The 25,485-nt window shown below is 40.6% G+C and overlaps 1 protein-coding gene across 1 annotated transcript in view; it reads right to left on the bottom strand.

The window, feature by feature from the left end:
* iglon5 (IgLON family member 5) overlaps positions 1-25,485 on the bottom strand; it is a 98,448-nt gene that overhangs the window by 18,693 nt on the left and 54,270 nt on the right. Inside the window, 2 exon segments of the mRNA XM_020590168.1 lie at positions 1-27; positions 2,533-2,611. Of these exon segments, the coding sequence (XP_020445824.1) occupies positions 1-27; positions 2,533-2,611 (106 nt within the window).

Below are 25,485 nucleotides of genomic sequence, written 5' to 3'. Positions count from 1 at the left end.
TGGATCACTTCCTCGTCGATCCGACATCTGTGAGAAGACAATAAGTGGTCAAAGGCATCAGTGCTGACAGGTGTTTTAATGTTAGTGGCCATATTCTATAATGGTTTGACAAAATAGTTCTTGTAAATAATTTTGGTTGGTATAGTTTGGTATTTTTAGTTTGTTAGTAAAGAGCTGAGCACCCATAATTTACCAGAACAGCTTATAGTACACCTTGGAATGGACTATACAAATCTCACGTAGGTTATTTAAGGTACGGAACAACAGTCTCTCCCAATATATCCTCTCTTTTGGTGTTTTGTAAAAGTGGAGAGCATTGTGACTGTTTGTTCTGTATTTGTCTGTAACCTCTTGCACAATAACTGTTGTGGTGATTATAGTAAGAAGCAGTAAATCAAATTGACTCTATGGCAAGGTATAAACCAGGAGCCATGGGCCAAAGGTGTGACTTCAGTTCTTGGCTTGGCCACTAGATGTCCTTACCCAGCTTCAACTAATTTGAGGACATGCCTCTGTAGTTCTCATGTTTAAGTGATATGACCTTGTTGATGTAGGCCCTGGATTCTGTGCCAGGTCAGTGGCAGTGACAGTGAATAGGAAGCACAGAATAAGTAAAGCTGGAAGAACAGGCTATAAGGCCGGGTGTCCAGGTTGCCATTTGACCTATGTGGCCCAAACAAGTGGTCAAGTGATAAGTGGTCCCTGTGGTAATAGGAACATCGGGGGCTGTGACCCCCAAACTGGGAGAGTGGCTCCAACAGATTCCAGGAACAACATCTGAGATCTCTGTCCAGAAGAGTGCAGTGCTAGGAACAGCTAAGATACTGCACAGGACCCTCAAGCTCCCAGGCCTCTGGTAGAGGAGCCGAGCTTGAAGGAAGGAATGAGACCACCCCGGAGTGGGGAATTTTTTTAATATAAATATATATGAGACAGTTTGTGGCTGGTGGGCTTTTATCTTAAATAAATAGTAAAAAAAAATCACCATAAAAAACATTATCTGTGCACAAACACTCTATTAATCTATTTTTAAAATTAATCACTTCTGCACTGATGATGTTGCTACAAGACTGCAAGCCCAGAGGAAATGAGCACCATAATAACATCAAAATGTGCCTCGTCTTAATGGCCCGCATCAAAACCAACGTGACAACATTGTCTCAGGCATAAAATAAGTATTTATGCCACTTGGGCAAAAGTGATTTTACATTTAATTTGTGTGTATTTATAAAGCTCTTTATTCTTTTGTTTGTCAGCTGTTGACTGTCCAATGCCACACACACATCTGTTCTACTGATGAGGCTATAAAGGCAGTTCTGTGTTGTGAAATCAAACTTCCACAATTGAGAACTGCAAGGGCGATTTAAAGCAATGGTTCCCAAACTGGGATCAGGACAGGTTGTAAACTAAGTCTGAGAGGTTGCATGATTGTTAATAGGGGAGCAACACAGAAAAACATATACTGTATGCCACACAGAAAACAGGCTGACCTTTTCTGATGTTTATCAAAAGATTTTTTCATGTGAATTACTGGAAAATAATCAAAGTATTTAAATAAAATAAACTGAGAACTAATAATCAGCCCTGGGCTGAACTGGTCAGAACCTGTAGACTAATGCCACTTGTGTAGAGGATTCTTGGATACTTGAATACTGTGGATTTTGTTTTAAGTGTGCAAAAGGCTTGGGAACACTACTGTTTATAGCCAGAAACCAGAGTGACAGCTGCTTACAGTGCTTATAATCCACCGACAAACTGTAAAAGGATAAGAAATGACAGTGAGAGCACTTAGGTGCATTCAGTTTAGAGTATTAGGTGTGAAAGCACCCAAATAAATTCTATAGATTTGACTTCTGCACAGCATTAGCAGACCAACTTCAGGCTACACATGGTGATGACATAATTGATCAGTATCCTGGTTGTTTGATTTTCAACTTTGAGAGAGACTTGATGTTAACAGCTATTGAACTGTACTTGTCTTTAGAATAACATTCAACATTTGATTTTAGTTGAAGGCCTGCTTTGGTTTCAAAGAAAAAAAGGACTAAAAGAGGAGAATTGTAGGCTTAAAGCTGATGAAAGTAATGTCGACGTTTTTCTTTTTGCACTGCTGAGTATACTGCCAAGCCAGGTCATATCCATGCAAGGGAAAAAGCAAGCTGGCTGTTTTTCTGCTTGGCTGGGAGCTAGAAAAAGCTACAATTTCTACTTGGTCACTCACAGTTAGACAGGTGTGGTTGGCTGCAGAGGAGGTCCACCCACTGAGACTGGTGCATCAATATTGTTAAAGTCACATACGTAAAAAGAAAAAGTGATTGTAGATTTACTGGCTGACTCCTGTAACATCTGACAAGTATTATTATTCAATTAACTATAGGAAGGAGAATTGGAAAATATGGAACAATGTGGGATGCCTAATTGACGTTATGTGACAGAGAATTGGCAATTAAAGCAGCATGACAGGTGGGGAGAAAGAAAAGCAAATGTGTTTTTCATGTAATTAGTTGGTGCAGGTGTAGGATCAAGAGTTACCTCAAAGTGACGCTTTCTCCTTCCAGTATTGTAATGTTGTCCGGCAGGTGTCCGAATTCTGCTCCGTGCACATTGAACCCTGCCAAGAGAAAAGATAGGGGAGACCAATGAGTATCCAGTAATGGCACCAGACGCTCAGGTCAGGTGCTTGAGAATCGACCTACCTCACCAAGTCAGGTTGGGCAAGTATGTGCTTTACATCCTGCTTACTTATTTCTGAAGGGATAGTAATAAATATACTAAACAAAGGAGTCACAGTGTCTGCACTGACCCCCGTACTTGAATAATGATTTGGTTTTACCCTGCATTCTGGTGGAATGTGCATTCATTGAACAGCACTGATAATGAGCCAAGGGAAGAGGATTCACGCGGAGCTGCTGAAGCATGAAATGAAAGGACAGCAACGGTAACAGAAGGGATGCTCATCCTGCCTACCAATACACACACATACACACACAGAACACAGCCACATGCTTAAAAAGCGCAAAAACACACATCCTGAGAACCATTAGTTGAAGAGGAAATATGAACTTGGCATCTGTGAGGTGTGTTTGACACACTCTGGTGAGAAACTTTAAAATGGTTTGAAATTATTTTTGTGAACTTGCTTGGCCTGCAAACAAAGATAACCCAGGACCTTTATATGCTGACAGTGATAATGCCTACGGAGGCAGGCCGCTCTCAGTAAGACATCTGGCTCTGACCATCGAAACTCTGCAAAATCACAGCAGGACACCAGATACCTCAGCTTGTACTTTCAGTCCATCTTGGACAATCTTTCCCTCTGCCTGCAAGATGACCTCAATATCTCAATAGGATTTTGCTGCGGTCTAGCCTTGAGGTTTAATAAATGGTGACTTTATGAAATGAAGCCACTGCAGTTAGGAGCTAAGAAGCACCTCCAGGTTTGTTAAATAGCTCCACAGAGCCAAAGACACGTTAAGCATGCTGAAAGGGAATCCGCTAAGAGATGAGACCTAAAATGATGGCAAGGCACCGTTAAATGGACAGGAGATGTGGGTTTTAAATTAAAGGAAGACACATGGTTAGATTACAAAAAATATTTAAAGAGACTTTAGAATTATAATACACATGGATTGCTAATCAAAAGCTTTTCAAAATGCATAGCAGAAAGTCCAAAGTGACAACTGCACTAAAAGATTTACATTTCATAAAAAGACTAATTATGCTTGTTTTCTTATCTGCATGTTTGTGAATATAAAACTGTGGTCTGACATATCTGCATGGATATATCATGGTATATATAGTGTATATTCAAGCTTATATATTCATATAGTTATGGGTATGATCATGTGCATGCACCAACATGTGTTGCTCATGATTGTTTAACCCTTTACAGTATCTAGGTGTCTGTTATTCATGGGCAGAGGTGGGAAGTAAGGAAGTATTTCTTTACTGTACTTTAGATTTTTAAGGTATCTGTACTCTACTTGAGCATTTTCTGGCAACTTTTTAATTTTACTCCTTACATTTTAACACATCTGTACTTTCTTCTCTTTACATTTTCAAATCAGGCTCATTACTTTTACTTTTAATACATTTGAGGGGAATTAAATTATTTTTATGTAGCATTTGCTGACGAATGTGTACATCGTTGCACTGGGTAATCTGTCTTCATTACAAGCTCTCTGCTTTGTTTACAGTCCGCCAGCTCCTCACCCATTGCCCAGTTGTTTTACTTGAGACACTGTAGAAATTGGTGGTCATTTGAAGCTTTTGGAGAAACATTTTTAACAAATACACTGGTCTGGTGTTTCATAATGAAGAAACGTGTCACTCAGTGCAGTGGCGTGTTTCACTTATGTGTTTTTAATCGTTTTTGAACAACAAGGGAGGTTGATGGCACAGCCAAAAAAACTACTTCAGGTTGGAGACTGACAGATATTAAGTGTGAGACACAATTCATTGGTTGGTTTTAGTCTCTGTATGGCACATGTGTCAAACTCAAGGCCCGCGGGCCTCATCCGGCCCCGTGAGATCATTTTATATATCTTTTTTTAATGGCCCTGCGATATGAAGCGCCGATAACACACAAACTACAAATCCCATAATGCAGTGCAACAGCTGCCTTACCAAATGATAGGCTACCTGCGATCAATCCCGACTCAATCACTTCTGATCAATCAAGGGTCTGTTGATGCATACAACCCTAATTTCAGGTCAAAGCTAGCTCCTAACAATGGCCAAGAGAAAAGTTGATTCTGAAAACAGAGCCTTTGAAAGTCGGTGGGAGGCTGAGTATATGTTTACTGACATTGCCGGTAAACCCGTGTGTCTTATTTGTGGAGCTAATGTGGCTGTAATTAAGGAATATACAGTAACCTAAGACGGCACTACGAGACAAAACATCAGGACAAGCTGAAAAATGTGAATGGAGAGCAGAAGCTACAGAAGGTGGAGGAGTTGAAGAGGAATCTGACATCACAGCAGACGTTTTCACCAAAGTGAAATCACACAGTGAAGCTGCTGTGAAAGCAAGTTTTATTGGGGCAGAGGAGAAAATCAGCCCGGACATTTACCGAGGGAGAGTTTCTGAAGAGCTGCATGATGAAAGTGTGTGACGTCTTGTGTCCAGACAAAAAGCAGGTGTTTGCAAATGTAAGCCTTAGCAGAAATACGGTTGGTGATTTTAAGTTCAAGTTCAAATGGCATAATAGACTTGGAAATACAGTATATTAATATGATGCAAAGTTCAGTTAGGTTTGCACAGAAACAACTGTTAGAAACATCCTTTGAAGGACTACTTTTATACTTTGAGTACACTTCAGAGCCTATGTGTTTTTTTTATTTTACAGGAGTTAAGAGCTTGACTCAGTATAGGGGCAGCTGTGGCTTAAGAGGTAGAACAGGTCGTCTCCTAACGGGAGGGTTGGTGGTTTGATTTCTATCTTTTCTGGTCTACAAGTCGAAGTGTTCTTGAGCAACACACTGAACTTTTTTTAATTGCTCCTGGTGGTATCAATGCTGTGTGAATGCTGTGGGGGAATGGAAAATAGTGTAAAGTGCTTTGAGTGTGCTTCAGTGTGCAGAAAAGTGCTGTATAAGACCTTTAACTTATATCTTTACATGGGTATCTGTGCATCTACTTGACTAATTTATGTGTGTACTTTCACCATCTCTGTTCATGGGTGTGAGTGTGTATAGTTGTTTACTGACATACCCATGAAGCAAGAAAAGAGGACACACTAATGATGGCTCCAAAGAAAATTGGCGGAAGAATTCTCCCACTAAAGTTATAATTGCATTAATAGATGCTGATGCTGCCAGCTATATTATATAGGCTGGTCAAAGATCCCAGAACTGGCTCCGTTAATCTCTCTCGCTCTCTCTGAAAGCCTTGGGGCAGGGGCGTGGCACACTAGCAATTGTGTCCAGTGATCAAAAACTATCACAAGCTTTTGTTAATCTGTGGTTCTCACTATGGAGTAGTGTTGCATAATGTTACTGCAGTCATGTTTCCTGTCTTAGACAGTGCTCAAGCCCTCAGCTGTTCCCTTTCAAGTGCTTAGTATCTACACGCTAGAATTTATTTAGGTTAATTCAATTCCTTTCAAGAGCTTGGGGCTCAGAGACAGGTGTGACATGCTGTCATAAACACACACTACGCCACATACGGAATTACTGACACACACACGTAGAGAAAAGATGCTCTATGTGACAAAATGTAACCGCAGGGATGTGCACACATTTTGACTGAATGAATGATGTTTGCGCACACTGAATACTCCAAACAATGTTGTGAAGGTCACAAACCAGTGGAGAGCTATTCCCATTTCCCTACTCAATTCCCATTTTCACAGCTCGATTGGCACCTCGTATTCTAAAACCTGTATCACCCTGCCTCTACTCCCAGTCGCCGCACAACATGATAACCAGGTCAACACATTCAGCCCACACATCCTCTCACACCCTGCATCACATGGACCAATCACAGACATGCAAGGTTACATGCACAGACGCGAACACGCCCTATGCCAAACCAGCAGGGATGAAGGTTTGTCAGAGTTCACAGTGGCAACAAACACAGCAAAGATTCACTTCACATCCGCTGTGGAAAATATGACTTCATCTGGACACACAGAACCACACACATACATAAAAATTTAATTTCCACTGTCCATGATTTGTGCACACACTGTATAATAGTTGTTAACCTCTGTCACTCACTCTGAATGCTTGGTGCACACTGAGATTCTTGCAGTGATCTGGTAAAACTGTAAACTTCACCCAAAAGTTATGCTGTAAAAATTAGCAGCTTGTGTAGAACAAGCAAACAAGATCAAAAGGACGATGCCCGAGAGCCCAAGAAGTTCATAACACAGTTGATGGTGATTTTATGCAAAAAGGACCAAAATTAAACAGATGAAAAAAAAAAAATCAAAGACATTCTTCAGATAAATAGTAAAAACAAGCTTTATTCCAATGGCTCTCTCACAGTGAGAATAAAAATTATACATATTCATATTTCCCCTTAAGTAGATGTGAGACACTTGTAAACACCTGGTCATAACAGGGAACCAATCATCCAATTCATGGCTAAACACCAGCAGGTGGCCACACAAGGAATCAAAGAGCATGCACATATAAACCCTGCCTGGAAGAGATGGTGTAGATTTAGCTCTTTTACCCTTCTGCTTTTTTGTGCAGTTCCAATGCAAACAAAAGAAATAAACATGAGAATTTGTGATTGCAACAATTTTCCGGGAGAAGTGGTGCGTTATCTGACAGAAATCCAGGGGTGCCAGTATATTTGGCCATGACTATATAGAAGTAACCACAAGTACATGGCAGATATACAACAAATGTAGTGTAAAAATAATGAAGGATTTTATATCATCTACCTTGTGAGTTCTATAATCACAAAATTGTTTACATTCTTTTATGTTACAGTGATTGCAGAAACCACATTTATACAGTAGGTACCATTCTAAGTGTTATTATTGCTGGCCAGAAGATCACTATGTACTAACCTATCTCTCAAAATGGGAGCTCTTCTAAAACTGATCTTGGGAGTACCTGGAAAAACTTTCCTTCGGGTGGGATCACTTCCACTTAGGTTCCAACTAGAACATATTATTCTTTTTAAAGAATTAGCCAAAGACCTACTGTATATTGAGTGACAAAATACACTTGCTGACTATCTGAGGATTTTCTTTCCTTTTTCTCAAGGAGTGCAGATCTACAAATTGAACTGAGCTCTTTTATGAGCATCCTGAATGACTTTAGTTTGATAGCCTCTCTGTACAAAATGATCTGTCATTACTGTGGCCTGCTTTTCAAAGTCCCGATCTGTATCACAAAGACGGCGCAGACGCTGAAATTGTCCAGAAGGAATATTTTTATGACCCATTTGGGATGAAAACTATCTGCTATTAATATTGTTTTTATCTGGCAGTTTCTATTCACTGTTGTGTGGATACAGCCGCCCTCTCCCTTGGCAATAACTAGATCCATGAAGTTGATATTATTCATAGAATATTCAATACTTCATTTAATATTTCTGTTGTTAGCCATAAAAGAGTAAAAGTTCCTCCTCCTCCTGACCAAAACAACAAAAATATAACAATCAATATAATGGTTATCATGTCACTAAGAATATTTGCATATACAAAGTCCTGCCTTAAAATTTTTTAAATACATTTAAAGTAGGTCATGTTTTATTTATGTCTTAATGTTATAGTTTTAGGTTTATCTTTGTGCAGCCATCTCTTCCAGGTGAGGCTTATGCAGATACGTGCATGTTTTTTGATTTCCTATGTGGCCACCTGCTGGTGTTTTTCCATGACTGGGATGATTAATTCCCCATTATGTGTTTACAATTGTCTCACATCTACTTAAGGGAAACCTTAAGTGGTATAGCTAGGTTAGTGCAGCACTGTATTGCAGGTTGCATCATGAAGACGGTAGCTTTTTGCTGCTATGCAAGGGTTGTAACCCACACTTTGACTATGTGTAGAATTGAATCCTCACTGTGAGGGAGCCACTGGAATAAAAACAAACAAGATCATTTGTATTTGAGAGACGGGATGCTACCTCTGTCCTGAGGGGTGATCAGGACAGGGCTGGTGTTCTTTTGTGCAGTGCATTGCTTGAGAAGTAATTATTATTATTTAGTTTTACAGCTGAGTCCCTGGTTTTAGTACCAAGATAATGCATTTTCTTGCATGCAGACCATGCGGCATACAACTCAGACCCTCAGGAATGTGAACTGGCTATACGCCTAGAACAGCGTGTAAATTTATAGTTTAGGTTGATGGCAATAAGTAGAAACAACTATGAAAACATATGGGACTTTCTTATACTTATACTTTGGATCCACTCTAAAAACTTTACACTACCAGTCAAAAGCTTGAGTGAGGAAGTGTTCAGACCTTTGACTGGTGGCACTGTGAGATTGTACTTAATGTGAAATGCTAACCAGATCACATGTTAACAATGTTTAGTAGATATAATGTTCACCATCTTCGTTTAACATGTTCGCACTGGGCTTCACAACAGAAAGTATAAATGAGGATATCTGGTCATAAACAAAAGTAGTGAACAAATATAAATTCTAACTTGATGATGGCGCTAGGTGAAAATTCAAGAGTTAATTCACTCAAAAACAATAACTGACCAAAAGGCTGGAGTAGCTAAACACTTAAACTTTGTGGGAGCTATAGGTAGAGGTATCAAACATAATATACAATCACAATATTGACAGACACAGTTTTGATGAGTATCATCTGATATCATAGCATCATCAGATAATGACCTATTCTTTGGTTAAAGTTCAGTGAAGTACAAAGTTAAAATTACCCATAACAATAATACTGTAAAATGTATATAAATGTTAATGGTTGTCTAGAGCATCTCATTCATGGGTCAGTAGCACTTTTGGGTATAAAACAACAATATGTACAGATAACATGACCTGGCTGAACAACACCATGTGTCGCCTTCCTTTGATGTAATCCACATTATTTATCCCTTTTTGGCTGATTGGTTCAAATGTTGCTGGCCAAATACAATGGACGTGATCAAAGAGAACAATAATAATAAGCCCAGAGTGCAACCAACAGTGTGCTGTCGCAGGGCCAGTTTCTGGGCTACTTTGTACCTTTATTGATCCCTATCTGGAATTCTCCTTTTTCTCTGCTCCCTCGTGGGGCTCAGCATGTAGACTGATGAACTGCTCCCACCAGGAGGATTCAGGAGTTTTGCCCATTGACAATGCAGAAAGGAGGGTACTTGCCAACAGGGAACCTTAACCCACTGGAAACCCTGTAGACTTTAAAAGCAGAAAAACAAAACCACAACAACAAAAAAGCTTTTTATCTTTACTGCTTTACTCCACTAAAATGGGATTGGTTTATAGGAGAGAAAACCCCTAAGCCTACATTAAACACATCTGAGCTTTGTATGAATAAAGACGTAATAAATAACCACAGTGCTGGTTGTGAACACTGCAGCAGCCCCTGGTATTGCAGTGGCCACTGGCATATTGAATTTCCCTGCTCACTGTTCTTTAGCAGATACAGTCTGTCCAAGCTACTGGTATCTACTTGTCCTTGTGATGACCTCCTGTTTTGGCACATGCATGGACCCCCACCTCCACAGCATACACACACATACACAGACATACACACTTGTATGCTCTCTGAATGACCACCCTCAAGCCATTGCCTGTACACAGTCTTTAGCCTTGGGTGTAGATCTGTCTGGCATTTTTAAGAGAATAAAATTGTATGGACAAGCCTGAGGGACTACACACAGAAAGGAGGGGGCCGGCGCCCCATTAGTTCCCCTACTGTATAGCTCCTCTTATGCCACTCAGTTCTGCTGTTATGCATGTTGCAAATGCGGAAATCTGTCTTGTTCATCTGTGACTAATACTTTATCTGTTGTGGCCCATAGGTAGACACTCACATAATTCTCCCTCTTGTGGTTCAGTGTTTTTGTCTCTGTGCTCTCCTGAAGTGTGTCTTTTGTTTGCAAAAGCATTACAAAGCCTTTTGCTCAGTCCCCACGAGACATCTATTATGTGATTTGTATTCTCTTGACTTTTACATGCGCCTGTTTGTAATTGCACTTGCTACTGGCAGACACTTATGAGTATAGCTCTATTGAGTTGTATGATTTTAGCCTGCACAGTCCTTGCAAGGCTGTCTTTGTACTGTTCATCTATTTCACATTGCCCTTGACGATCAAATAAACACAGAGAGGAGGGAAAGCCGCTTCTGAAATCATGATTGGCGTCAAGGCGGATAATGGCAGTGGGTATAATGAAACCCATAACAATAATCCGTTTTAAGAGAGTTTGCCGTGGTTTTGAATTGAAAGGAGCAGTAGAGGTGCATAGTACAAGGTTGGAAGGGAGAGGTGAAAATATCCAAGGTGAGGTGAGGTTCTGAAAAGAAAAGTAATTGAGAATGAGAAGAGGCTGTGGTGGAATATAGAATTACAAGATGTTGTGGAGCAGCAGCAGTAGAAGCAGTGACAGGAGTGGTAGTTACACAGTTAGACTAGTAGTAAAATTAGCTGATAATAGCAGTGTTGGTGTTGGTAGTAGTAGTTAGAGAAGGTGTGATAGAAGAGCACCAGTGTGAAGAGGAGAGAAGTGCAAGGACACGGGCAGAATCATGAGGGCAGAGAGCAAAATACAGGAATGACACACCTGCATAATTAGCATGCTGCAGCCAATTAAATATTTACAGAGGCACTTTCCTCCAACATCTTGATGATGAATAGAGGCAAGCCAAGGATTATCAGATGCAGGGAGCCTCAGGCAGTAGACAAGGAGTTTGGGGGTGGGGGATTAAACATTAACCGGTGCAGAGATCCCTTTCTTTTCTTCGTCTGATCCCATTAACTCTGGACAGCCCAAATCCAGCCTCATGTCCACCTCTCTGAAGCTCTATTTTGTTCTGCCCTCCTCCTCTTCTTTTTCTCTCCCCTACTCATTTGGCCCCTCTACTCCCTATCGATAAAATCCCCAGCTCCACTCCTGGCCTCCTCCACCCTCAGCACCACCTGTCAGAGACGGGGCAACGGGGATGCCTAGCTCAAACAGCACAACAAGATGGATATACAGGTTGCTTGCTTTTCACAACTGCTGGTGAAGTAAAATGGATGTTGGTGGGATTCCACTTGACAGGAAATCTAAGAAATGTCAGAAAAGTCATGGTGAATAAATTGTTTTGAACCTGTCTGGTAATGCCATTTATTTTTTTCCTCAGATACCAAAGATGTTTTCCATGACTCTGGCTTATTTCAGCATTAACTTCTCTTCCAAGGCATCAAAAGGGCTGGTTGGACATTTAGCTGCTCATCATTCAAGGTCATATATTTGGCTGCCCTCACAGGGACCCATATTCCAACTGTTCTGACACATTAACTGCTAACACAGCTTGATTTCACAAGCTTGCCAAAACAACAAGCATTCACAGAAAAGCAGGGCATCGCCCTCGGGCGTCTAGCCTGGCCTTACCAGAGATGTGACATCTGCCCCTTTTTTATTGTGCGCACGCTGCAGCCACAGTTCTGCCTCTGGTCCCTCCCTCCCATCCATGTCCTCCTTACTCTCCCTCATCTCTCTCCCACCCACTAATCCCTCTTCACACATCAATCAATAGAGCTCTGCAGAGTGCAAAGATCCTTACAGTACTCGATGCACCAGTTGTACAACTTCAATGGGCAGTCACACGTCTTTGCCATTAAATCACGCATGGCCAGGGAGAAAAGCCAAGCATGCTAAAACCAGGGACAAGCCCCTGTGCCGCTTTCTTCTACCCCCATTTTCCTTGGACTGGTGCCCAAGGACTAAACCCCTTAGCACTCTTGAAATCAATACAATAGTTAAACTGTTACTTCCATTCCCAGTGTGTGCACACACGCGCCAGTCTTACACAAGGCCCTGTAGACTCCTCTAAATACACCCTGTGCACCGGTAGTTTGACAGATTTGTGGGTAAACGCTGTCACTGCATTTAAAAGAAGAGGTTAAAATATTGATTCATCCCAAGTAGGTCTGCATCTGACAATACCATACTTTAAACTTTTATATGTAATGAAGCAGCAGCTTGGAGTCCTCTGTGATACAGAGATATCTGTAAATCCCCAGTCCAGTGTTATGTTATGACAGAGGTATAGAGTAAGGCTCTATAGTGTCACTTGACTTCCTTCCTTGCACCCAGCAGACAAGAGTCATAATTTCTTCTGCTGCTGAGGGCTTTGCTATTTGAATGTATGAATAAATTGTTTTAGGGACATACTGAAGTGACTGATGCTGTCATTTTTCTTGGGGGGACAGTCTTGCAAAATCACAGTGTTAATGTTTAATACACTGAACTCCACTTGTATTAATTACATCACACAAAATCCATGGAAAACAAAAACTTCAATGACTAATTTTTGTGACTTCAGTGACTAGTTTTTAACCAGAATTTGCTTGGCAATATTGATTTAGATGGCAGATTTTTGTAAAACGGTAACACACACAGACAAATCATATCCGCAAGAGGTAATTCAACTTGAATTTTATAAAGCCATAATATTGAATTGCAGCCTATTTGTCAAAATAAATAAAACTGTGAATATGTTGTGGTGATGCTGTCAACTTCCGCGAGACTGAACAAACATTTCCAGTCATGCGGTTGAGCTGGTGAGGGTTACCCTGTAGTTTACACTTGAGCCTCTAAGAGGCTACAATAAAAACAGCAATTACCGGGAACTAGTGACAGAAGACAAAGAAGTGTGATAGCATGGGAGCAGTTATTTTTGATAGGCCCATTGGCTGTAAAGTGGAGTCAAAAAGTATGATGCATCAAAATGTCAGCTGAGTGTTGAGCAGTAGTGAAATGGATGACCAGGCAATACAAGCTGCCAATGGTCATTTGTGACACTTGAAAAGTAGGACTAATGAAAAAAATAGAGCTTGACGTGTGCTTGAGAAATACTGCCACTGTTAGACCATTTAGGCTGCGGCTGCATTAGCGGGGTTGAAAAATGTTTACTTTATTGCTTCACCAGCAAGACATTTGCAAAGCTATCAGCACCACCCTGCACAGATACACAGCAAGAGAGTCCTGGGCTTGAACCTTGCTGTTGACTGGGGGCTTTCTTTCATCATTAATTTTTTTGTTAAGAGAATTCCACAAGTGAAATCAGGTGAACAGCTGCTGTCTTTGATGCAAGAGTTCCCCACTGCCACCCCTGAAATTCCCAAACCCTTCCTCCAAATTTTGGGAGTTAAATAGTCCCTGTGGCAAAATTTCATGTGAGTGAATTGATGAGTTGCATAAGCCCGAGTCACATTTTGTCAAACTGTGTCCCAATCCAATTCCAGTCCAAATTCAGACTGAATCATCACCTGGCACTGGTTTGGTGGTTGGATTATATAAGTCATTATCCATCTTGGGGCTTCTCTTATCAACCTTAATACAAGGTGGTCCTTTAAATGGCAAAAAATAAATTAAGCTGAAGTACAAGGTGCCACACCGCTGTTGTTGTTGTTACAGACAATTTGCACTGAAAGAGCTGAAATCATGCAGTTTTTACAAAAGATAAACAATGATGCTCTGAAATGCATTCAGTGAATTCTGAAGTAAGTGGAGCTGAATGAGAGATCTCATGTAGCTTTTGTTTAGATTATTATTACTTTTTTGCATCCATAAGCCTGTACGGCACCACCACTGACTTAGCTTATTAATTTTTTCCCTCGCCATTCAGTTTGTACTGAGAATGACATATTTTTGTGGAAATATGGTAAGTATGTAATATACTCAAACAGAGTAATAAGACCACTTAATTGTGATGAGTGAATGGAGGGCAATTATCTGCTGTCTGAAGCGCCATGGTAATGAGCAATCTAAAATAAGCCATTCTTTGTCTGTGCCTTTTTGCAAACAGCAAAACAAGAGGGAACAACATTTTGGCTACAGGGGAGCAGCAACATTTTCACATCAACATACTTCATGCTCAATGAATGCACAAACAACTGCACTACTGAAATGTGGTGGTTTCAAGTGCACTTGGGTTACATCTAAACACATGTACTTCCCGTGAAACATGCATGTGTGTTTGAGTGTGTGCGGGTCTGTCTCAGCATTTGTTTGTGTGTGTGTGGGCTATGTTGTTCAGGACTAATTGGCTGCTCATCCAAGTATCTCACTACCTGCACCACAGGGGGTGCTAAGCGAATGAAAGAAGGAAAAGAGAGAGGGGCAGGAGGGCAGGAGGGGGGAGAAGGTGAAGGCACAGCCCAGGAGTAAGGTGCTGTCAGGATAATTCACAGCAGCAGTACTTGCTGTGAGAGAACAAAACAAAATTTCCAGAGGGACCAGAAATCAGCAAACACCTGCTTAGGAGGGATCTCCTGAGGGGAGGAATGGGAGAAGGGGGAAAAAGGCGGGAGGGAAGCATGGAGGGAGGTTTGGTGCAGTGCTCTAAGATGCTGGCGAGTACAAATAAGGTATGTGAGCATGTGTGTGTGAGACAGAGGGTGAGCATGAATGTGCATACATGTACTTCCAAGCTTGCATTAATCTGTTTGCTGCGTGTTAGGGAAACTGTGTGTGCAGCTGTGTGCTTTTGTGCATGTGTTTGCATACTTCTGTCTGTTTGTATGCAGTTGGATTCCGCCTGGCTGTGCCCACAGTCATCCTTACAGCTGTGGATGTGGTTCATTTACATTCTGAATTGCAGCAGCTCTTGCCATTGTTGCTCCACTGCTGTGACTCGGCACCACTAGTTCCTGTACACATAGCTGCTGTGCCAGTGATGTTTGGCTACAGCTGTGCTGGAGAGCCCATGGCAGACATTCAAAGTGCCACCATGAGCTCTTGCCTTGGTTTGTAAGAGTGAGTTTGGTCGACATCATGTTCCACCGTAAGCTGCCTGGCTCGCTAAGATAGTGTGCATTCTCTTCAGCAAATCATGGAGTTCCCTTCTCTTCCTCTCTGCTTTCTTGTTTCACACCAGATGGAAGCCGGATGACACCCTGGCCATGTTCTGGTGAGCTGCCACTGCTCAATTTCAGAAAAGCCTCTACCCACTCCTCAACAACATGATAGTCTTACTAACATGCTCTCTGGTCGCTCCTTTCATTTTGTTGAGCAACCAAACCCTGAACAGAGGTTTCCCTCCTTTATTCACCCTCCAGCCTCTTCTTTCAGCCTGGGTGATGACATGCATTTGATATTTCTTTGGAGTGGCGAGTGCCTTAGAAAAGAGCAATATAAATAGAAAGCCGATTTAATACTTTCAGCTGAGCAGAACTGAGATGGGTCTTGTGTATGACATGCAAAATAAATAAATATAAAAATACTGAGAATCAAGGAAACAGAGATAAAGCTGAATGTGTCATAGTCTGTTTGAGGAGGAAACAAGCATGCAGCAGGTTACTAAGCTGTGCATTTATGTCAGCCCTGGTGGACTGAACCACTGATGAATCTGCTGGTTCATGTTCCTGATGAAGCTGTTTTACCAAAGCCTGAGGCTATCAAGGAGTATGAGGAAATCAGGAGCAGAACTAAAGCCATGACAGAAGTAAGTGTAATTAAATGCAATGCCTCTGGCTAATTTGCCTTTTATTAATTTCTTCACATCAGTTTCTCATACATTTTCCTTACAGAAAGGGTTGTGTAACTCCTATTGTTGAGGTTATTAATCTTTCAGTGCACTGTTATAAACATAAACAAATTTCTTAGTCACCATAAGTTATTAGAGGGCCGTCTCCTTGGAGCTGTTTGAATTGGATTAATGCTCCTTCATGTGGAGCACTGAAAATGATCTCTGGCTCCCCTCTCCCTCGTGTGAATGAGCTGCAAAAACAATTTCACTCCTGTGCCACAAGCACACACAAGAATGTAACGACTGCAGACATTCCTTATGCATATGTATATATCCACACAAAAATTTAATAGCAGGTATTACAGTGGCTACACACATACACACACATTCTCATTTGCTCAATCACCTTGACAGTTCAGGGATTGAGAGTGAAGCTAAAAATTTGGAGAATACGTTTTTTACTGTTACACATTTTATTATTTCTATTATGTATAATATATATTATCAGTGTCTGTTGCACTATACATTAATAATAAAACAATCACAGCTGCCAGGATGTATTGCAGATGTCATGAACTGAATAAAAATGAGTGTGTATAGTAATGAATCTTGCTCAAGTGAAAGCTTACACTATGTTGTAAGTCTAGTGTAAAACACACTAAAGACAGCTTCTTTAACTTGCACATCATTCATTATTACCATTCAGCAAGTGAGCAAGTGAATCTGTCATAGCCAGACTACATTTTAACATGTAATTTCTAACCTTTTTTTACAAGCTGTCTCATTATCTTCCCTCTTTCCACACTGGATCCGCACTGACTTAATCTGCAAATGACCCGACAAAACATTAGCCAGATGTTTATTCCCCACATTGCACGAAAGTCTGGAATAAAGGATTCAAATCAGTCCCCTGGGATGTATGTTAACCTCCAAGAAATGACTCTGCTTGACTAAATACGCTCAGAGCATGACTGAAAAAACTTTGTGAACAAAGAGAATATGATGGAGAAAATTAAATGAATATATTTGAAAGAAAAATAGAGCCTCAAAATGTCTTTCCACTGTTATGTAACTTGCCAGTCTGTGATGTTCAGTGGGTTTCAGGAGTTCATGAAATAATTTGCCTTTTTGGTGTCCTCACTTTGCCACAGCCAGACACATCTACTTCTATTAAGGCTAGTGGTTTTATGTGGTTCCTGGAGCTGCACTAATAGAGCAAAAGACAGATGTAACTTTGGGAAAATATTACTCACATCCTTGAAACATTTTTTTTTTACCTGCCTTGCATTTTTTTCTGCTGAGGCACTATTAGCTGAAAAATTGGCATCTTAGTCTAAGCTACATAGAATTTATCCCTGTAAAACTATTGGGTCTTTGTGGAAATTGGTGAGTCTAATAAAAAGATGCTTCCCTGAGCTTGTGATAAATTAAAACAGTTAATTTTATACTGCACAAGGCATGTGTATATGACAGTTAAGCTCTGCGTTGTATGCCACATGCAGAAGCCACAGGCGCTTATGGCAGTGCACTGAAATGTCACATACTGTAGATAAAGACATGAATACCTGAGGAGTGATAGGTGATCCTCTGCTAAACCTTTTCCCTGAAGAGTGATTGTCCAATCACACTTAGCAACCATAATTTAATACAGCAAACTCTGGATTTAGTGTTGCCAACTTGATTTGGTGACTTTTATGACCCCTCTATCTATCTATCTATCTATCTATCTATCTATGCATCCCATTTGGGATGCTTCAGTCTGTAAACCTCCTATATAACAAGGTTATGAAATCAGAGGTAGATTTATTTTGATGCGATGATATCTGATGATAAACCTATAGAGTTTGAATTATGATGCAATTAATATGCAAATAAGCCTGTGACATCATGTGTCGGCATCTAGTGACTTTTCAACCAGGCTTTAGTTACTCTACTGGAAATAGCTGGTACGCTCACGCCCTCCATGTTAGCGATGGAACATGAGCCAAACTAAAAGTTCAAATACAAGTTGAATACATTTTTTCTAAACATGACTTCTGTCATTTTAGGTAGGTATTATCAGGCTGATTTGTCTATACCTTTTTTCTTTCTTATAAATTGGTGTTTTATTCAATTATTTGATAATATAAAAAGGATGCATTTCAAATGATTTGACAGCTTCGGTTGGCAGTGTGACACCATGGCTCCACCTTTGGTCGCTTCTGCACAGAATCTGGTTCCAAAATGTGTCAGAAAAGCAAGATGGCCAGTCCCATATCCCTAATATAAGTGGTTACGTATCATATATTTTTACACCTGTTAATCATCATCCCAAAATTCTTTTCTCTTGCAATGCTATAAATTAAAACACATAATTTGAATATATGACTGTAGCTCAGTAGCTAACAGGCCTATGTTAGAACAAAGCTAACCATCGGATTGTACAATGTACATTGATTGTATGCAAGACAGTTAAACATACAATAACTATCCTCATCTAATTTTTTTTTTCTTTCCGGTTTATCTCCTTGGGCCATGTTGTTTCAGCTCCCTTTTCCTCCTCACCTCTTTCTCCCTTCTTACTGTCTTATCTTCTCACCTCCTTGCCCATCTCCTCTGCGCCACAGTGCCACGACTGATCTTCTCCACCCTCTAATTCAGCACCTTATCGGAGTATACATGTTTCACAAATCTCCATGATCCCTGTCACCTCGCAGGCCTTGTGGGAATCATGAGTCAGTGCTACAGATAATGTAGATGACAATGTAAGAGCTGGCTGGGGGATGAAGGAAGGTGGGAGGTTGAGGAGATGACAGAAAGAAAGGTGGAGGAGGAGGAAGTGCTGTTGGGGAATGCTGAGTAAGTCACTATGCAATGACCTGCAGAATGCTAATAGTAATATGAAGAGTTCAGAAACAAAATAAATAAACATAATAAAATGTAAGAGGGAAATGAAAGCATGACTTAAGCATCCTGGTGGATGGGCAGGATAAACCAGTCTGTCTGACTTTGGGTTCAGGACCTTTGCTGCATTTAATCTGTTCTCCTACTGTATATTCTGTCACAAATCACTAGAGATTATGTCAAATAAAGCAGAGCCACTGAGTAACTTTAGAAGCAAGAGAGAAATGGATAAGGATAATCGCCTTTATTGGCCAATTGTGTTACACACAAGGAATTTGTTTCCGGTACAGAACTGAGGCAGCCATTTCTGATGGCTCTAACCATCGGGGCAATGGGGGGGTTCAGTGTTTTGCCCAAGGACACTTCGACATGTAGACTGCAGGCACCGAGATTCAAACCTTCAACCTTCCAGTTGGGGGATGACTGCTCTACCCACTGCACTGTCGCCTCCCCCAGCAGAGGTAGATGATGGATGTCAATTAAAATATATGGACAAAATAAGATGAAAGAGAGTGAGATACATGGTACATCAGATAAAGCCGGAGACTGTCGATGTTAGAGATTTAGTAAAGATGTGTCACATAAATCTTGATCTTTAGCCAGGCTCTTGGGCTCTTGGCAAGTACAGACCCTTCCTCCAGCTCCTCCTCTTCCTCATCATCTCCCCTTTCCTTCTCTGTTGTCATTTCCTCTTCGCCTCATTTCTTCATTTGCTCCACTCCATTCCTCCCGGTTTTCTCTTTTGCTCTGCATCATCTATTCCTTCTCTCATTTTCTCAGTGCACCTTCCTGACTCAATTTTCATGTTCACAGCCTGTCTCTTTCCTTCTTATGTTTTTGTCTCATCACTACACTCTTCTACATTTATTTGAGAAGGACATTTTATTAAAAAGCTTCAAAAGTTAATTTCTGCTGGCCTGTCCGCTCCTGCCCTCTCGGCCCCCTCTCTTCTTTCCCTTCCTATATGTTACTCTCCTGGTAGATTTTTCCTCCTCATCTCCCTTGCGTCTCTCTGCTAATGAATTTTGGGCACTTTGCAGCCACAGATGGTGCAGCAGGCAGCCGCTGGCGGCACGACCCTGGCATAGCAAAGAGGGAATGTGAGAGAAAAAGACAGAGTGCTGCAGCAGTAGACCGTCTGCCATCACCTCTTTAGAAAAGAGAACAGAAACCAACACACTGCTAAATTCGCCCTCATCTCAACGTCACTTCCTCTTATATTGCATGGAAATACTGACATACTCTCTTCTTCCAGACACCCAGTGTGTACACATATGACCCACCCTCTTTTAAAGTGTTTTTACTTTTTGCTCTATTCTTCACCTCTATTCAGAGGCTCTCTGGTTAATTGTAGTTTTGTTTTTTCTGGCAAGCCTGCAACCTCTTCTCCTGCAAGGGAGCCTTCAGGCAAGGAAAGCAACCCCAAAGCTATGTTGGGGTTATCACCAAAGTAATGGCTGACTTCTTGGAACTACACAACAATAAAAACAGGACTGAAAATTAGGGTTTAGTCCTTCAAACAAGTTGCAAACAAGCCAGCAGTTTACTGAAATCTTAGGGGTTGGGACCTCTTCAAGGGTCACAAAATAATTTGCAGAGTAGAATAGAGGGATTTTGCCTTCACAAGATGTTTTTCTTGACATTCAAATTAAACAGCCCGAGACAAAAAAAAAAACACTCTTTGGGAATTATTTACAACTTATTGTCATTTACAGCATGTGGTAAGAGTTTGTAATTAGGTACAGTGTTGATTCATTTTAAAGGATCATAATATAAAAAGTGTAGGAACCCTGGATCTACACCACATTATTTAGAGGTAAAATCATTGTATAACCAATTTTACTTTTTGGATGAACTCACTTTCACATTCCCAGATTTCAAAACCTCAACTTGATGAGTACAATGTTATTATTACTGGTAGGAAAGATGGCTAAAACCACAACAAATTAGGCCCAATAAATGAAAATGATGAATAAAGCACATTTCTTGCAGCCTGTTGCTGTGCTCAGCTTAAATGTGATCACCAGGTGAACATGTTTGGTTACCTCTGCCCAACCCACAGCCATAAGTAAACACAAAGAATACAATAAACAGAGGGACATCAGAGAGGGGACTGCACATTCAATAAATCTATGGGTGTCACTATGTGGTCAGCACATCCTGAGGTAACCCTGAATGATTTATGAGTTCTGTGAGATTTACCATGCTGATATGGCACAGTGGTAACCTTTATAGAGAGCTACGCACTGTATGTATGTATATGTATACAGGTTTATCCTGTGTACCAGCAGGTAAAATGATTAGAGGTGACACTAACATGTGAGATACTAAAGACCTGTAGTATAATATCAATGGGCATAGAGGTTAATTGTACTAATTCAAGGGCATCCTAGCTGCAGTAACCTTGAGAGCTGTACCATTATACATTTAAGGCCTAGCAACCCTTCCCCCTGAAGCTTTCTTATTCCCCTTTCTGCTGTTTATCTCTTAACCTCCCTTATCTCCTGTCTCTCTCCCCTCTGCAAACAAACTGCCTCGTCATCATCATCATCATCTCCCTTGACAGTGCTGGTTGCTTTCAGTGCCCCAGGTGAAAGCTGTTCTCCCATGCAGGGGCCACAAGTTCATGTCCTCTGTCTACTCCCAAACTTTTTGTGAAATGGGCAACATCACCTTGCTCTGCTGTTGTCCTCTTGACATTTTCGACAAAGTATGTTTGATAAAACGAAGAGAAGAAAATGCCTAGACTCTGGGGTTTTCTGGATGTTCAGGGAAACAACACAAACGTGTGCTGTAGACTTGAAGTTATATATGTTCTCTCTGGTGTTCCATGATTTTCTATGTGGCTGCTGTACTCTTACTAACATCTCACACGTTGTTCAGAAGGTGTAATGCCTGGGTTACATGTTGAATCATTAAATATATTATATACAATAATTATGCATTAAATTTAGTGGTCTGTAGTCTGATGTGTTTTTGCACCTCTACATCTTCAGTTCTTTTATAGCTCATAAGCAGAGCATTTATTGCACAGCTCTTCAATCACGATTACAAACCTTAACAAAAGGTTTACAGGGACAACACAAAAGGGAAGCAAGACCATAAATGAGACAGAGACAACAAATAGAAGGAAAATTAAGGGTACTGTCCACAAAATAGAAGTTATACAATCAAGATAAAGGCAAAGGAAAAAGTTGGTTTCATGATGGTTTTATAAGGATATGCATTGTTTTGGCTTCGATGAGACTTAATAGCAGAAATGACAGATTGGAGTCTTGAGTCTTCAGACTCTTTTGACCAGTCCAGTGCATTAAAAACCTTCGATCGATGCACTTGATGATACTGCTGCAAAAATATTTACAGTACATCATTAAGCAGCCTAGGGCTGGATCTAGTTATTACCTTTACTATTAATTAATCAATTAGTATTTACCTAATCTTTAAAATGTCAGAATCCATTTAAATGACTTGTTTTGTCCAATCATCAGTCCATAAACCCAACAATAGTCACTTTACACTGAAATCTCAGACCAGAGTAGTTTTGGTATTTTCCTGATAAATGACTGAAATCCACTCCACAAAAAGATGTGTTGCTCACTGCAGCCAGTAACAAATCACCTCTCCATCTTCATATTTCCCAACTCTAGACTGACCTAACCTGTACTTCATCTAAAACAGTTTATCACTGTACGTCTTCTCCTCTTGAAGAGGAATAAACAAACCACAGCACAAATTTGCTCCAACTTTTTCAAATTCACCTCTCATCATTGCTCTTCTCTGGTTTTCTGTCTCCATCATTCCCCGAGGTAGGCGGCAGTGCGGGGGAAAACTGACAGCCATCACTGCATTGTTGGTCTGTTCGGCTGCTAATCTGCATGGCGTTAATAATTGATTGAAGCCTGCGACCACAGATCTATGATGGACTCTCTCATCCTCCATCTTTCTCTTTCATTCGTTCCAACTTTTCTCCTCTGCCTCTAAATATACTCCCACTTCACATCCCTGTTGCTATCAAAATGTATTTTTCTAGCATTTTTCATCATTCTTTCTTTCGCCGAATCTACTGGACCATTCTAATTCTGTTCTCACTCTGTCTCATTCATACATACACAAACACACTTTGTGCTCACCTCTCCATCACTATAAAACCTTTGCATTTCTTTTGCAGCTTTTCATTCACCTGTTCGGTTATTTTTTTTCAGATGAGTATTTTTAAGTGATTCAGCTGTGCCTGCCATTGTGCAGTAGCTTTATGCATCCCTTCTCCAACAAACAACAACTGAACAATGCTGTGTCAATGCTTTGCCACCTGCCCTACTGTAGGCAGTGCAATATTAGACACATGCGTGTGTGAGTGCATGCACACATACACACACAATTTTTTTCTTGACAACATAATCTTGCCATGCTGCTGTCTGTGATTTATGAGACCCAGTTTAAAGGATGGGAGGGTTCTTTCTTCCCTCACTCTCTCTCTTGCTTTATATCTCCATTATGTGTGTGTGTGTGTTGTGAAGGAGGGGGTGCATCTATATGAGGCATAAGACAAATAAAGTCACCTGAGTCCCTCTGTGATTTCTAACCACAAGCTCTCCCACTAAAGCACTGCAGTGCTCACCACTCACCTGTCCAGTGTGTGCACACATACATAGCAACAGAAGGATGTAAAAATACAATGCACACACCCTTTTATATAAATATCTTTGTGAAGACAATCGTTGACATAATGCATTCCCTAGCTCCTTACCATGACCTTCATAAGCAAGCGCCCAACCGCAACACTTCCCCTAACACCTAGCCTAAACCTAATTCTAACCTTAACCCTAAATCCAAGCCTTAACCCTCATAGAGCTTTTTGAAGGAGTGTCATTAAGTGAGAAACAGCCTAAATGTTCTCACTGTCCCAGAATGTCCTGTGTCAACCGCACGGTAAAAACTGAGCATCATGATCTGGGGCTGCTTTCTGCCTCTGGGCCTGAACAACTAGCTATTAGTGAGGGGGAAATTAATTCCCAAATTCATCAACGTCCGCAATTCCTCCTGAGTGTTGTTCAGCTCTGACCTGCAGCTGCTGGAAGCACTTGTTCGAGGTTATTGCAGTCGAAGGAATTTCAAAAAGTTTTTAAATCCCACTTACTTTTTCTACCAGCACTGGAAATGTTTAATGGTTGTGTTCAATAAAGACATAAAATATTTTAATTGTTTGTGTGTTATTAGTTTAAAACACTGTGCTTGTCAATATTTGTGACTTAGATGAAGATAAAATCACATTCTATGACCAATTAATGCAGAAAATCAGATAATTCCAGAGGGTAAATATTGTATTTTTAACTCTACTGGATTTGATAACTTCAATTACTATTTACTTTACTGATAAAGACCAGTAATAGAAAATGGATCACCAGAGGGAAATCACCACCTGTCCTGCAAAATAGAAATTAGTTCCATCTTTATCAGCTGCAACATTAAAGTAACATCGTAATATAACAATAATTTTAATAAAATAAAATTTTTTTCTGCAATGGGTCCCTAATACAGTAGACTAGTGGTTAGGGCACAGCACTCTCACCGCTGCAGCCTGGGTTCGAGTCAGGGCTGCATCAAGAAGGGCATCCAGCGTAAAACATGTGCCAAACGTCAACATGCGAATCGTCATTGTGATGATTCACTGTGGCGACCCCTAACAGGAAAAAGCTAAAAGTGACATTCATTCTGCAATGGGTTGTAATGTATAATGAGTACTTTTACTTTTGGTGCTTTAAGTTTAGGTTTTTTATGTGAATTCTTTTGTAGTTTTTGCTCAAGTAAAATTCTGAGTCAATGACTTGCTACTGCAAGCAAAAGTTCTTCTTTTACCACTAATTTTTAACAAAATATTGGTGACCAAATAGTATGAATCTTTGTACTGTGTAGGATATGGTTCGTCTTACCATTGCTAACTCTGAGAGACGAGACAGTCCAAGTAACTACAAAACAGTGCTGATTTATTCAAAGGATCACAGGTAAAATTAACATTACACGCTCAGGTATCTTGCACCTCCAAACTGCACGCAGGCAGATGTAAGATGAAAGACCCTGAACCCACCAGGCCTATACATTATATCCCCTCGGTTGGGCTAGCCCCATACTACACAGAAACGTCAAACTGTGACGTCTCTGGTGCCAGCTCTGCAGCTGGTCATAGCAGTAGTCAAAACATGAAGCAAATCAATGTGTGTGTGTCTGTTGATTAAGTGGTGTGTAGCTAAAAACATTCTCACACGACCTCTAGTGACATGTCGTGACTTAAACATAAGAACATATTATGGCTAAGGCTACAGTTATACACATCATAATAATAATATTAAACACCCTGTCTGCTGACAGTCATCAACTCTTCTCTCTAGTTATCCTTGACCAGATGTACCCTGTAGAAACTCATAAGCATGCCTAAGCATTTAACAGTCTAACTAGACATCCTATCGCCACTAAACATTTCTAATACATAAAGTATCTATCC

Source organism: Monopterus albus, unplaced genomic scaffold (assembly GCF_001952655.1).
Source record: "Monopterus albus unplaced genomic scaffold, M_albus_1.0 scaffold11.1, whole genome shotgun sequence".
Taxonomy (NCBI): Eukaryota; Metazoa; Chordata; class Actinopteri; order Synbranchiformes; family Synbranchidae; genus Monopterus; species Monopterus albus.
This window is presented reverse-complemented; position numbering and strand designations above follow the sequence as displayed.